Consider the following 15,299-nt stretch of genomic DNA (forward strand, 5'->3'; position numbering starts at 1 on the left):
CCTTCATTGGAGATGACCTAATTAATATTCGGTAATAAAATAAAGTAGTTCTATGCTAGTGAAGAAAAAGAAGAACAGCGATTGATCAGAGGTAGAAAGCCAAAAGATGGTGTTTAATTAAATCTTAAGATTACCTTAGAATAAGTCATTAATGAATATTCGTATTGAATCTTATTGTCTGAATCTTGTTTATGCTTTGATGGTATGTGATTTTGTCTCTCTTATATTGAGTCAGTTGTAAACAATTGTCGCAATATTTTGAATTCGTTAGGGTCGTGTCGTGTTGTTCACATTAGTCGGTCAGTGTACTAGCTTGATCACACTCTTGCTACAAGAGTTGGTTCTCATGCTGGTCCATGATATTGGAAGGGTGATCCTCCTACCTTTATTCGTGGCTTCTTGATTTAATGCACTTACTTTGGTGTTAGCTTTAAAAAAAAAAAAAAAAAAAAGGATTACAATTAGAATGATGGGACAGGGGGCATGACAAAATTAAACCGCAATCTCACTATACAAAATAGTGAAAATACAAATGTCAATTCCAATCTTCTTACGATCAAATGTTTACTAGTACATCAAAAGTTATAATTTACAAAACCTAGCTCTGATAACACTTGTTATGATCAATCGTCTAATTACCACTAGAGCCAGAGCCAAAGCCAAAGCCAAAGTCAGAGTATTGTATTTGGCCCTTCACCGGCCTCAGTCCAATACTTGTGATTAGGTAATGTTGGGAATTTTAGGAAAAATTAGAACTACTTCGATTTAGATTGGCCCAGAACAAAGAAAATCAAAACGAGACACTACCTTAAAAACGACTTTGGTAATTTGTGCGGTCTTTAAATTCAGTAGGGTTCAGATAAGTAACACAGATTAATTGCAATTAACCAGCACAATTATTGAGTAATCCTCACCATCTTAAACTTGTACAACAACTTGCCATTGCAGCTGCTGTCTCTCCACAATCCCACAACCTCGTACAGCCCATCATACACAAACGTTGTCGCATCTTCTCTACACGAAGACGAAGATGCCTTCTCCTTGGTGCCTCGAATCACCCTCACTGGATTCTTCACTCTAATGCTGTTCTTCAGTGCATAGTTCCCTGGGTTATTCAGCCTCTGATCTTCCTGTTGAATCCCAGAAACCATGTCCCCGCCCTGCCCACAATAAATCAGCACATTTGGGTCGCTTGTTTCGTTGGCATACCCTCCCGCCGGCGAGGCCACCACGCTCGTCGCGATTCTTTCCCCGGCGCCATTGCAGATGAAATCTATCCCTTTCTGTATGTTACTGTGCAGGCCTACCAGGTTGAGCTCCATTCTGTACAGAAATTTGTCCCCCACTTCCACTCCTGGAACTGGGCCTGGGGAATTTGTTCTTTGTGTGTAGAGAGATCTCATCTTCTTCACTTCTCTTGCTGCTAAGAAATCGATTCTCCTCATCATCATCACAGATTCTTCAGAAACCTTAGTTTCTCTCTGGGTGTTGTTTTCCTGTGAAAGATTCCTGCATATTTCCCTGAATTTGTTTAGAAGCTCCATCACTCTTTCTCTTTCGCCTGCCTTTAAGTTTAACCCTCCTGAGTTATTTTCCCCTGAGTTTCTTGAAGTCCCTCTCATTTTGGCAACGTAAGAAATGTATTCTCTCCTCCATTTTTTTATTTTGCTCGTCTTTTTTCTACTTGAAGAAGAGCCATAATGTTTTTCATCTCTTTTGCTTGCATTTCCACTGTAATTCTTGCCTAAAACCTCTGTTTTGGCCATGGATCACAGTTCTGTGGTTTAGGGGAAAGAAATTTTGATTTAATGACTACTTTGGAGATGGTTGTGTAAGTGTGTCCTGTACATACGAAATGTTCTGCAACACTGACAAAAACTTGGGAAATTTCTGAGTGCTTTGACTGCTTTCCAGCTATTTTTACCTAAAATATCAATGCAGCCAAAGCTTGTGATATATTGTCACCTAACTAAATTTGTCTAAAGAATTGATATTTTGTAATAATAATAATAATAATAATAATTTGTAGAGGTGGTAGTGGTGATGGTAGTGGTGTTGTGGTGGTGGTGTTGTGGTGCCGTGGTGGTGATTGTGGTGCAGTAGCGGGTGGTAATAATAATCCAAAAAATAGTTTAAAAAGAAATGAGAGATAATAAATACAAAAATAAAATAAAGAATTCAAAAAATGTCTTTCCAGTTTCCACTAAAAATTTAGAAAGACATTTCTACTAAATTGATCCTTTTCTTCATTAACAAGAATGAATATTTCTCTTTTGATATTTTTGTTGAATACCAAAAAAACAAAAACAAAAAAAAAAAAAACAAAAAACAAAAAACAAAAAAAAAAAAAACAAAAAAAAAAAACAAAAAACAAAAAAAAAACAACTTCTAAAAGTCATTTTTATACAAATCCTTAGGGACCGTTTGGTTCAGGTTATATAACATAACCAAGGAAATGTAACATTCTTAGGCTATGTAAGATAGCTTTGGATATTTATAAATTTTTTCATTTTAATTCTAATTTTTTAAAATATATATTTTATTTTAGCTTATTATTATATATATATATATATATATATATATATATATATATATATATATATATATTATTTTTATTACGTTATATTAGCATATAAAATAATTTTATTTTTCAAGTTCAAGATTTTAGTTAATATTTTAAAATCTAGTAATTATATATGATACCGTTATTTTATTTATTAATTTATTTATTATAATTATTAAAATATATAAAAATATGTTGAGGGTATTATAGTGTGTGTATATAAAAGATAATTCTAAACCAAACAATGATTATATTATCACATATGGTCAATTTGAAAGTTTAGAATTAAATGTAGCAAAACTACTATATTTGGAGGACCTCAGATGATATTAACTCTTTATTATTATTATTATTATTATTATTATTATTATTATTATTATTATTATTATTATTTAATGTCAGATCATTTTTTCTTATTATTTTTTTTTCCTCTTTCCATCTCCTCTTTCCTAATCACACTTACAAAAACTCTTCAAAAATCACAAAAAAAAAAAAATTACTATTATGGATGCTCCAAGGAATTGATATTTTGTAATAATAATAATAATAATAATAATAATAATAATAATAATATAAGTGTTGGAGGTGATAGTGGTGGTGATTGTGTGTTGAGGTGGTGGTGATAGTGGTGGTAGTGATGATTGTGGTGTGGTGATGGTAGTAGTAATGGTAGTAATAATCTTAAAACTAATTTAAAAAGAGATGAAAGATAATAAATATGGAAAAATTAAAAAATTCAAATAATATACTAAAAATTTAGAAAGACATTTATAAATTAATCCTTTTCTTCATTTATTTGTCGCAGTGGATATTTTGGAATAAGGTTCAAATTGGTCACTGAATATAACATGAAAATGCAATTAGGTCATTGAACGAAAAAAAAAAAAAAGTGCAATTAAGCCACTGAACACTCCAAATGTATGCAATTTCACCTGATAGCAGGTTATCATCAATTTTAGCATGTTACCTGCTTACGTGGCAGCTGAGTTGTCATTTTTAATAATTTTTAATAAATTTTTATTTTTATTTAATTTTTTCAATTTTTAAAAAATTTATTATTAATATTTGTTAAATATTATTAAAAATGCCAACTCAGCTGCCATGTAAGCAAGTAACCTGCTAAAATTGATGGTAATCCGCTTTCCGGTGAAATTGCATACATTTGGAGGGTTCAATGACCTAATTGCACGTTTTTTGAGTGTTCAGTGGCCTAATTGTACTTCTTTTTTTTTTTTTTTTTTCCGTTCAGTGGCATAATTGCATTTTCAGGTTACGTTCAGTGGCCAATTTTAACATTATTTTTGGATATTTATAGTAGCCTACTACGTAAAACACGGCAAATTATATTGTGCACCAGGGTGCACAATGCATTGTGCGTCCTAAAGGTTTATGTGTATTATGTTGAGAGTTTATGTGTATTATGTTAAGAGTGTATGTATATTATATTAAGAGTTCATGTGTATTATGTATTATGTTAGTTATGTGTATTATGTTAGGAGTTTATGAATATAATATTAAGGATTTATGTGTATTATATTAATAGTTTATATGTACTATGTACGGAGTATTATGTTAGATTATGTGCATTATGTTAAGAGTTTATGTGTATTCTAATATACAATTATGTACATACAAAACAGATGATTGTTTGTGCGCCCTAATGCACGATATAACAATTGGTAAAACACGACAAATACGCCCGGATTGCTGTTACGTTGATGGGCTTGTCGTGACCCAAACAATTAGGCCTACAAAAGCCCAGTCGTTATGTTGTCAATCGTTATGCCATGGAACCGTGTTCACCATCCATGGTGAACACGGTCCCAACGGTGTTAGTGCACCGTTATCTTTTTTTTTTTTTAATTAATCGCGTGACTTTTCTTTTTTATTTTCACATTTTGCAGTTTCACTTTGGAATGATTTCGGACATTCATAAATTATGAATCCATGCCTGCACATTCACTTTGGAACCATGCCTACACATTCCCGTCCGAAACCATGGCTGCTCCTCTGTAGCGCAAGCTTCTTCAACATTCATAAATTGTGAATTTTCTGTTATGAGATTATGAATTTTCTGTTATGAGATTATGAATTTTATGTTATGAGATTATGAATTTTATGTTATGAGATTATGAATTTTCTGTAAATTCATAATCTCATAACAGAAAATTCATAATTTAATAAATGTTTTTCTTTTATGCGATTATGAATTTTCTGTTATGAGATTATGAATTTACAGTACATTCATAATCTCATAACAAAAAATTCATAATCTGACCAAATGCGCGCCATTAACACCACATTAGCAATTTTTTTTTATTTTTTATTTATTTTTTTTTTTACATAAAAACGGCGCCGTTTGGACCCGTGTTCACCATGAATTTGGTGAACACGTTTCCAGGGCATAATTTGCCTTATGTTGTGGAACCGTGTCCACCTTGTAAGGTGGACACAGTTCTATGTTCATAATTACTAAACTATATGTTGATAAGAGTTAATTTCAGCATTGGTCCCCCGGCTATGTTGATTTTTAAAAATTGGTCTTCGACTTTTAATTTGGACAAGAGTTTTTTCCCAGAATGGTCCCTCGACTATCGCTTATTCTCAATTTTGCATTTCGACTTTTAATTGCACCCAATGTGGTCCATTGACTTTTAAAAACTCCCCCAAATTGGTCTTCTGTTAGAAATTCCATCTATTGAGTGTTAAAATGAAGGGCATTTTCGTCCATTCACCTATTATATGCCTAATATACTCTGAAAAATAGTCGAGGGACCATTTTGGGAATAGTCGAGGGATCATTTTGAGAAAAACTCATTTATTTATTTCCATTTTTTAACACTATCAAATTAGAATTTCTATACATTTTTTTTCTTACAAATATAAATAGTTAAAATCCACAATCAAATCTCAAAATTTTAAACGTTCTCTACAATTTTTTTCCTTTTGTCTAAACGTACAAAATTTTCCCCTATCCCTACAGAATTTTACAATAAATTTCGTAACATTCATAAATACTCATATACTTTTTATTTTTATCTTTTTATGTTCATATATATATATATATATATAATCATATATTATAATCATATTAAAACTTCAAAAGACAATCAATCACTATGTATTACATTAAATATTATTTTTATAGTTAAAATAAAATTATTATTTTTTTACGTACTTTGGTAAACAAGTTTAAATTTTAAATTTAAGTTTATTAACATTCATATATAAAATACAAAACCAAGACTATGTGGTCTAATGGTACTCGGACGGATTTCCATTTGGAAGGTTGTGAGTTTGAGCCTCAGTGGAGGCGTTATTGGTTCTTTGTGTTTTAGTAGGTTGCGAAAGTATATGAACATATACTACAATGTAATAGAGCTAGTAGCATTCAAACAACATTTGGTAAATGATGAGACTTTGTTTGTTTTGTGCTAATTATTTTTGCATTTGGTTTATTTTACTTGTCCTTTAAGACATAAGATTGATAGCCATAGTTCTAGAATCTCTTTAGCATAATGTACTTCTGGGTAGATTGGCATTTGGAAATGGTAGCTATGGTTTGTACTACCTTTGAAATGAAACTAATGGCCTTACAAGATAAGTTAAGCCAACTTTCCAAAAATATTTTCTAAGATTTTGTCATTGACCGAGAAGTGACGCGTACTTCTCAGTTCGAAGAAGTGCCAGAGCATAGCGATTGATTGTAAAAATAATAATTTTATTTTCAAAAGGCATAGTGACCGAGAAGTGAAGAGTACATTTTGGGTGTCTAAACTGATAAAAATAGTAATGTTATTTTCGATGTAAAAATAATATTTAATATGATACATAGTGATTGATTGTCTATTGAAGTTTTAGTGTGTGTGTGAACATAAAAAGTATATGAGTATTATATTTTTGAAATTTACAGAACTTATTGTAAAACTTGATAGGATTAGATGAAAAGTTTGTATGTTTAGACAGAAGGAACAAATTTGTATAGAAAGTTTAAAATTTTGAGGTTTGATTATGGATTTTAACTATTTATATTTGTAAAAAAAAATGTATAGAAACTCTAATTTGATAGTCTTACAAAAATGAAAATAAACAAAAATGAAATAAATAAATGAGTTTTTCTCAAAATGATCCCTCGACTATTCCCAAAATGGTCCCTTGACTATTTTTCAGAGTATATTAGTTATATAATAAGTAAATTGACGAAAATGCCCTTCATTTTAACACTCAATAGACGGAATTTCTAACGGAGGATCAATTTGGGGGAGTTTTTAAAAGTCAAAGGACCACATTGGGTGCAATTAAAAGTCGAAATGCAAAATTGAGAATGAGCAATAGTCGAGGAACCATTTTGGAAAAAAACTCTTTGGACAATTTAAACCCTCGACTATCAAAAAGTTTCCAATGTTGGTCTTTATGTTCCTTTGGTGTTAAGTTGACGTTAAAAGTAGGGCTAAAAGAGTATTTTTACCTTCAAAGTGTATTATACGAAAAGGCATGTTGCTGCACCACAGAAATAATTTCACTAGAAGAATGACCAGTCTCATATGAGGAACACCAACCCCCACCGTACAACTGCTTTGAATACCATTCAACTATCCTCTCCGCAGTCGGAGGAGACAGACCTAACAGCTCTGCTGCTTCATCGGAAGTGAAGGAGACACCGGAGATCAGCCAATGCCATCAGCCATCTTCCTTAAGGTAGTGGTCGGTGCTTCCTGGATGAAGAGAGATCAGCAACGAAGCCGCTGGCCTGGGCAGTTTCCACGGCGTTAGCCCATAGTTTTTTGGCAGTTTCCACGTTCGGCGGCTGAGCAGCGGCTAGCAGAGGAAGAACATGGTTTGGTTCAACAAAATGACTGTTATGCCTTCAAAATAACGGTTGTTTGACAGCAATTGTAACAGGGGATTATATTGGGTGTGAATTGAAAATTAAGAGTACTAAATTGAGTACGTTTAATTCATTGGGACAAAATCGAGTATAAGCTAATAGTCGGAGGACCAAAATGATTATTAACTCTTCATAATTTTTGAACTTCATATATCACAATTATTGAATCTCTATATTCATAATTACAGAACTATATGTCCATAATTATGTTCACAACTCTATGCTTATAAATATAGAACTATATATTCATAATTTTGAACTATATATTCATAATTATGAATACTTTTGAAACCGTGTCCACCTTACACAGCATAATTTGCCACTAAAGACATACTGGGCCGGAATTTGACCCAACGACCTGATTAAATTCACCATCCGGCCGAATATATAGGGGAAGAGTTGTTATACCATGGACCATGATCCACCCTACAAGGTGGACCTTGGTTCTAAACAATGTATAAATTGTGTATTTTTTGTATTGGAATTGTGAACTTCTAAAATATAAATTGTGTTTCTAAGTCAAACAGACATAAAGAAAAATTGTGAATATAGTACAAGGTCATCAAGTTCTAATTTGTCAATATTTTATAATTGTAGCATTTGAAAGAAACTTGTGAATACAAAACAAGGTAACCAATTACACATATGTTCACATTGTGTGTTTGTAGTATATAAATTGTGAATTTTTAAAAGGTAAATTGTGAACATTAGTATGTAAATTGTAAATATTTGGACCCAGGCACACAGATTAATTTGCGCTCGGCTAAAGCAAATTATTGTATGGTCCACACAATGCTATGTAGACCATAACAAAAAGTACATTTTTAATATACTAAAAGTACATTATTTGTGTACTGAATGTACATTATACAAATAGTGTACTTTTAGTACTCAAATAATGTACTTTTCCTTAATATAATGTACATTTTTAATATACTTAAAATACATTATTTGTGTACTGAATATATATTATTTGATAGTATAGTTCACACAGTTGTGTGGACTATAGTCCACGTAATAATAATTGCTCTACTAACAGAAATTATACTGTGGACCGCGGTCCTTGTGGCACGCGGTCCAAAAACGGCGCCGTTACTGTTAACGGAGTGCGCATGTTTGGTGTATTAATTACGAATCGAAACTACAATGTATCTAAACTGACACTACAGTGTATCTAAATCGACACTGCCTCACGTATTAGTTTATATATTATCAAATGAAACTGCAGTTATGTCAAAATGATATTGTAGTTGTGGTGAAATGAAACTGCAGTGTATATAAAACGAAACTGAAAAACATTTCACATATTTGAGTGTATATTGTGCAATGAAGTTGTAGTTATATATGTCGAAATGATCATGTAGTTGTGTTTTAATGAAACTATATTGTATAAAATAAAATTAAATAACATTTTCACATATTTGAGTGTATAAATATCAAATTAAACTGTAGTTATATCAAAATAAAACTGTAGTTGTGTTGAACTGACACTGCAGTGTATAAAAAATGGAACTAAATAACAGAGTTACTTGCAGAATGGGTGCCGTTTCTTTTCATTAAACAAAACGACATCGTTTTGGAGCTCGGTGCATAATCGATTATGCACCGCGGTGCATGATATAATTTGCCAATTAATTGTCTCCCTTAAAATCGTAACAATCGTTATACCTTGCCTCCCAAAACGACGTCGTTTTGGTAAGTTATGTAGGGAGTTGACGTGATTATGTGTATTTGTTTATAGAATTATGTGTAATTTTTTATACAGTTATGTGTATTTGTTTATACAATTATGTGTATTTGTTTATTCAATTATGTACATTCATGTATACAATTATGTGTATTCTAGTATAAAATTATGTACATTTTTTAACATAAAATTTTTTAAAAAAGGAAAATTAACCGTCAAAATTGGATAGCGAAATTTAAAATATAAAAATCTGAAACAACGTCGTTTTGCATTATGACGGACAATGCAAATGCACGCCTTGGTGCACGATATAAATTGTCAAATCGTAACAAAAACCTCCCCAATTGAGCCCAACTTTATAGGGCCCATAGATATAACCCAACCCAATTACACAACAAATGACACAGGTAGGTGCAATCATGGCAAATTATATTATACACCGCGGTGCATAATCGATTATGCACCGCGCGTCTTTTTTTTAAAATGAAAATAAACAGTGTTAGTTTTCGCCGTTTCGCACCCTTTTGCAAAAAGTAACTCTGTTATTCAGTGTCATTTTGTATACACTGCAGTTTCAGTTCAACACAACTACAGTTTCATTTCGATATAACTATAGTTTCATTCGATATTTATAGACTCAAATATGTGAAAATGTTATTTAATTTTATTTTATATACACTATAGTTTCATTAAAACACAACTACATGATTATTTTGATATAATTACAGCTTCATTGTACAATATACACTCAAATATGTGAAATGTTATTCAGTTTCATTTTATATATACTGCAGTTTCATTTCACTATAACTACAGTATCATTTTGATATAACTGCAGTGTCGGTTTAGATATACTATAGTGTCAGTTGGTGTTTAATACACCAAACAAGCGGACTCCGTTAACTCTAACGGCGGGCCATTTCTTCACTTAAAGAAACGGCGCCGTTTTTAACAGCGGTGCACATGCACCACGGTCTATAATATAACGACTGTGCAATCATTATTGTGTAGACCATGATCCACACAAGTTGTATGGACCATATTTTGTATACTATAAAATAATGTACATTCAATACGAAAATAATGTACATTTAGTACAAAAATAATGTACATTATATTTATGGGATGTACATTATTTGTGTACTGAGTGTACATTATATTATATAATGTACATTTAGTATATTAAAAATGTACCTTTTGTTATGATGTATACAACCTTGTGTAGACCATGGTCCACTCAATAATTTGCCGAGTAGGTGAGTCTAACGCATTTCTTCATTCTACCAGAAACACCCATTTCAAACCTTTTTTTTTTTTTTAATAATATAATCCCTTGCTGTGCAATTTGCCAATTTTAAAATATTCTTCAATTCTGGGAAGGTGCTAGCTGTCTGTGTCTTGAAGAAAGGAGAATTGCAAAATGAACACGGTTCCACGGCATAATTTGCCGCTTCTTCACCACTATTGAAATGGACAACTATTATATTAGTAGTTGTCTCCGAAGGTACATAAACACGTGATAGATTAATTCCCATTTCAGCACTTTGATAATTCCTAAGACTCTAAATTGAGACATTTTGACTCACACGGGAAAGAAATGTTTATTGCTTCACTTCATTACATGTATATAAAAACACTTCGTAGTACAACATATAGAAAGATAACAAGAATATTAAGTGATTGGTTCATCATGTATAGCAAACAAGAGGTTGCATTTAAACAAGAGGCTCCGAGGTTTATTCAACATTGCACGCACACTGCACGTGCATCGCCGAAGCTTTATTCCAGGAGGTTCACTTGTTCTTCGCTCAGTTTTCACTTCCTGATTCCGGTCATGCCACCGTCCCCGGCCGCCTTGTTCTTCTTGCGCCTTCATCACCTCTCCTAAAAACACCCACTTTCACTTCAGATTCATGATCGATGGCCGAAAATTCATTTCACAAATCTTTCTCTCCAAAAATAAGTTCTACTCTTAGCAAGAGCGGCCTGTTAACTTGAAGCACAAAGAGTCCATGTCCCTACTGGGGTTCGAACAAATCGAACCTATACTTTTTTGACCCATGCCATGATGCCCGGAGGAAAATGAAACAATGTGGAAGGTTTTTCCATGACTACTAACTATAGTCCCACTTTGTCTCTACTTTGGAATGACAACCTCTGTGAATTGAAGTGAACCAAATTGACTTCTCAAAAGTTACTTTAATTTTTTAGAAGAATGGTGTCATGCATGGAGGAGCTGAGGTACCCCAACCCCATCCATCCATGCCCGATAAAATATCAGGTCGGCCATGCATTAATATTGCATTCGGAGATATACAGAGAATCACATTTTATATACATGATGGATTTATTATCTAATCATATCACCTTAGACAAATATAAATAAATAAATAATTCTCTTTTTTATTTACTTTGGACTATATTATATATTACTTAAATTGGGATTAATTTTTTTATTTTAAAAATTTAAAAATAGTATTTAAAAGTTTATGTTTAAAACATTGGATTAAAAAAAATAAAGAAAATACATGTAAATCATGAGGAATAATTGTTGTTGAATAAGTGGACGAAAACACAAATCTTGGGCAGGAGGCTTTAGGCTAACCAAATGAATATCATTTTTATCTAACCCTTAAATTAGGCACCCTGCGAGCCCCTGCATCCAGATAGTCTTGGATCTCAAAAGGAGCATGATCGAGGACGAGGGTCCCCCAGTCAATGTTCTGACCAAAATTTGCAAGCCAATCCGTGCACCAATTTCCTCCCTGGCAATGTGAGTATGTAATACAAAATGTATGAAACTTTTTAGCAATATCGGCGCAATCCTTAACCAATTCAAGGTTACCACGATATCATGATGGTTGTTATGGAAACTACATACGGCTGCTGAGTCCATCTCAACCCACAAATTATTAACCCCTTTAGCTTCTCTGTTACGTACTGAAATTTAGTACGCAACGGAAGAAACTTTTCGAGTAGGCTTCTGGCTCCGATCCATATTCGAGTTATGGTAACTCCAAAAGAAAAACAATATACGGAAGAGAATGAAGAACTCTTCAATATAAATGACTAGAATAGTAGAATAACAATATATTTCTCTGCTCTCCAATCTTCATATACAATAGACCTATTTATACTAATTTACTAATAACTATAATAATTAAGTTACTATAATTATTCTAACTATACAAGGTAATAATATATTCTAATATACATAATTTCCTTATACTAATATTTAGTCAATATCCTCTAATTACATATATACATTCCATATAGACCCTCCACTAATTAAACCACCAATTATTTCTTTCCTTTGATGCGTATCATTCTCTCAAACAGAGCCGTAGACCCTCCCTTAGGCCCAGTCGTTATATTATAGACCGCGGTACATGTGCACCGCGGTAAAAAACGGCGCCGTTAAAGAAACGGCCCGCCGTTAAAGTTAACGGAGTCCGCTTGTTTGGTGTATTAAACACCAACTGACACTATAGTATATCTAAACCGATACTGCAGTTATATCAAAATGATACTGTAGTTATAGTGAAATGAAGCTGCAGTGTATATAAAATGAAACTGAATAACATTTCACATATTTGAGTGTATATTATACAATGAAGCTGTAATTATATCAAAATGATCATGTAGTTGTGTTTTAATGAAACTATAGTGTATATAAAATAAAATTAAATAACATTTTCACATATTTGAGTCTATAAATATCGAATGAAACTATAGTTATATCGAAATGAAACTGTAGTTGTGTTGAACTGAAACTGTAGTGTATACAAAATGGCACTGAATAACAGAGTTACTTTTTGCAAAAGGGTGCGAAACGACGAAAACAAACACGGTTTATTTTCATTTAAAAAAAAAAGACGCGCGGTGCATAATATAATTTGCCCCTTAGGCCTCACACCTTCACCCCTGGACACGTAATGGTGGTGAGCAAAGGTCCGGTATGTTCTGTTTGGTTTCATCTTATTTGTGGATTTTTCTAATCTGAATTGGCGCTGGAGTTGGAGTGCGTTGGAGATGGATTCCGACGTCCCTTGATTTTTCCGGTCAGTTTGGGTGGATTCCGTCCGTGGATGGGTGTTTCCGGTAAGGGTGTTCTATGGCCGTGTCGACTGTCTCTGTTGTTCTCCAGCGTCGTCGATTCGCCGATGGAAGTCCGTGGGTGGTGGCGATTCTCCGATGGTTGACCGGCGCTGGCCTCGGTATGGAAAGGACGATGAATTTGGGATTTGCGTGATTCATGGGATCATATTATTATGGTGTTGATTTGATTCTTTCCATATCTTATCTGCAAACCGCGTTGGAGGAGATACGCACGTGGGGTTTTGCCGGACGTGCATGGATTATAGTTACGGACACCGGGTCTACCCGCGTAATGTGGGTGGACCCGTTTCATGGCACTATGGTTTAGGTATTTTCTGTTACAAGGTTCTTAGCAAGGTGGACTTCGTGGCTTGATGGTATAGAGGTCGTTTGGAAGCCTTATGGCGTGGGTTCGACCCTCTCTTACAATGGTGAATTTTGAATAATTCTCCATACCTTTTGTAGACGCATTTACTGTTGCACGTGCATTCTTGATTTTTCAGAGAGCATTTGGTCTTAAGTGTGAATGTGGTGCAGTGGTAGAGGGCGTGTGCATTAGGTACTCCGGCCAGGGTTCGAATCTGGTTAAGATACTTATCTTAAGATAAGATAAGATAAAATGGATTCAATGATTCAAGCTAGCGTGGCGGGAGAAATCTCACCTTGTTGGTGTGAGGCCCGGGTTAGAGTTTTCGTGGAGATTTGATTTTACATTCAGCTCTTCAAGACTTTCGTTTGAGCCGTGCATAGAGCTGATTCGGAGGACCATAGTGCACGGGACTTGGTTTAGTTGTGCATCCCGGACTTTATTGTTTTATTTTAAATGATTTATTTACATGTGTATTTGTTTGTTTTTTATTTTTAACGATTGGTGTAATCAGAGGTATGCCCCGGTGTCACATGTTTTTGAACATTTGATTTATATTTACATCTCCGATTTGACGTACTGCTACCCGAACGCTCTTCCGACTATCGACACCTCTCGTCCGGCTACCAACTAGTTACCTAATTTCCCTGATGACGGCTCACAAGACTCACCCGGCCACCTGGCTGGCTGCCGTCACCTCCTTTCTTCAACTTCTCGTATTCTGCTCTGCGAATTAGGAAACATGAGATAGAATCTACAATAATTATACACATATATAGATAGGCAATAAATTAAAACACCCAATTCAGAGAATTGGTCGAATAACAGCAACGTAACTATATATAATTCTTCCCAGCTGGGAAAAGGTAAACGTACGTACACAAGAGGCAACGTAACTGCACACATGAGGCCACGTTACGTTACTTATAATAAATTCAAATAACTAGTAAACTCGGATCTCAGCCCGGCCTGTAGGGGAAAAAAATGTTGATGTCTATGAGGCAGGGCCTGTCCAGGCCATGTTGGTTTAGAGCAACCAAATGAATATCATATCATATCATATCATGCTTGTGCATGTCATTCACTAATCACTATATATCATTCAATTCAAATGTTATCCAAAGTGTCAGTTAATGTCTTATATTTGTGTGTGTGGAAACAAAACATGCCTCAGCTCCTACATGTCCATTTTAGACTATATATCCTGTTTTGATATATTAGTCAAAATTTTAATAGCCAACAAAATTATTAAATACACAAGTTTTAATTTGTGCCAGCAGTGTATGATTTATATACATAGTCGAGAAATAACATATGCTAGAACGTACGTAGTAGAGTGAAACAAAAGGCCTATGGGCCAAGTAGGCCGGTCTTGTGAAGTATATAGGGTTATAACATAGAATTAAATACGGATCGGAGTATAAATTAAAGTTTATTATAATTTTTTTTAATTCAATTTCACTTTATGACTTATTGTATCATTGGTTCTTGATTTTAAAAAATATTTAACTTTCAAGTTTCAATTCAAAATGTGTAAAATTCTCACTTTTTGAAATTGTACCTTATTGCAATTATTAGAGATATTTTATACATTTTCATTTTTGCACTATATATAGTCAAGGATTAAATGTAAAAATGTTACTATAGTCTTGAGATAATAATTAATAAGTGAAATAAATCCATAAAAATCAACATA

General features: G+C 33.4%; 1 protein-coding gene across 1 annotated transcript; it reads right to left on the reverse strand.

Moving 5' to 3' along the window:
* Window positions 1-896: 896 nt before the first annotated feature.
* LOC109174837 (histone-lysine N-methyltransferase, H3 lysine-9 specific SUVH5-like) lies at window positions 897-1,766 on the reverse strand. The gene has a single exon (XM_019324068.1). It carries the CDS (start codon window positions 1,764-1,766, stop codon window positions 897-899), a length of 870 nt encoding a protein of 289 aa, XP_019179613.1.
* Window positions 1,767-15,299: the final 13,533 nt, after the last annotated feature.

This window comes from Ipomoea nil, unplaced genomic scaffold (genome assembly GCF_001879475.1).
Source record: "Ipomoea nil cultivar Tokyo-kokei standard unplaced genomic scaffold, Asagao_1.1 scaffold0666, whole genome shotgun sequence".
Classification (NCBI taxonomy): Eukaryota; Viridiplantae; Streptophyta; class Magnoliopsida; order Solanales; family Convolvulaceae; genus Ipomoea; species Ipomoea nil.

Bases quoted from the DNA above. Each gene is read 5' to 3' on its own strand.
- LOC109174837 (XM_019324068.1), bottom strand. From the start codon at position 1,766: ATGGCCAAAACAGAGGTTTTAGGCAAGAATTACAGTGGAAATGCAAGC.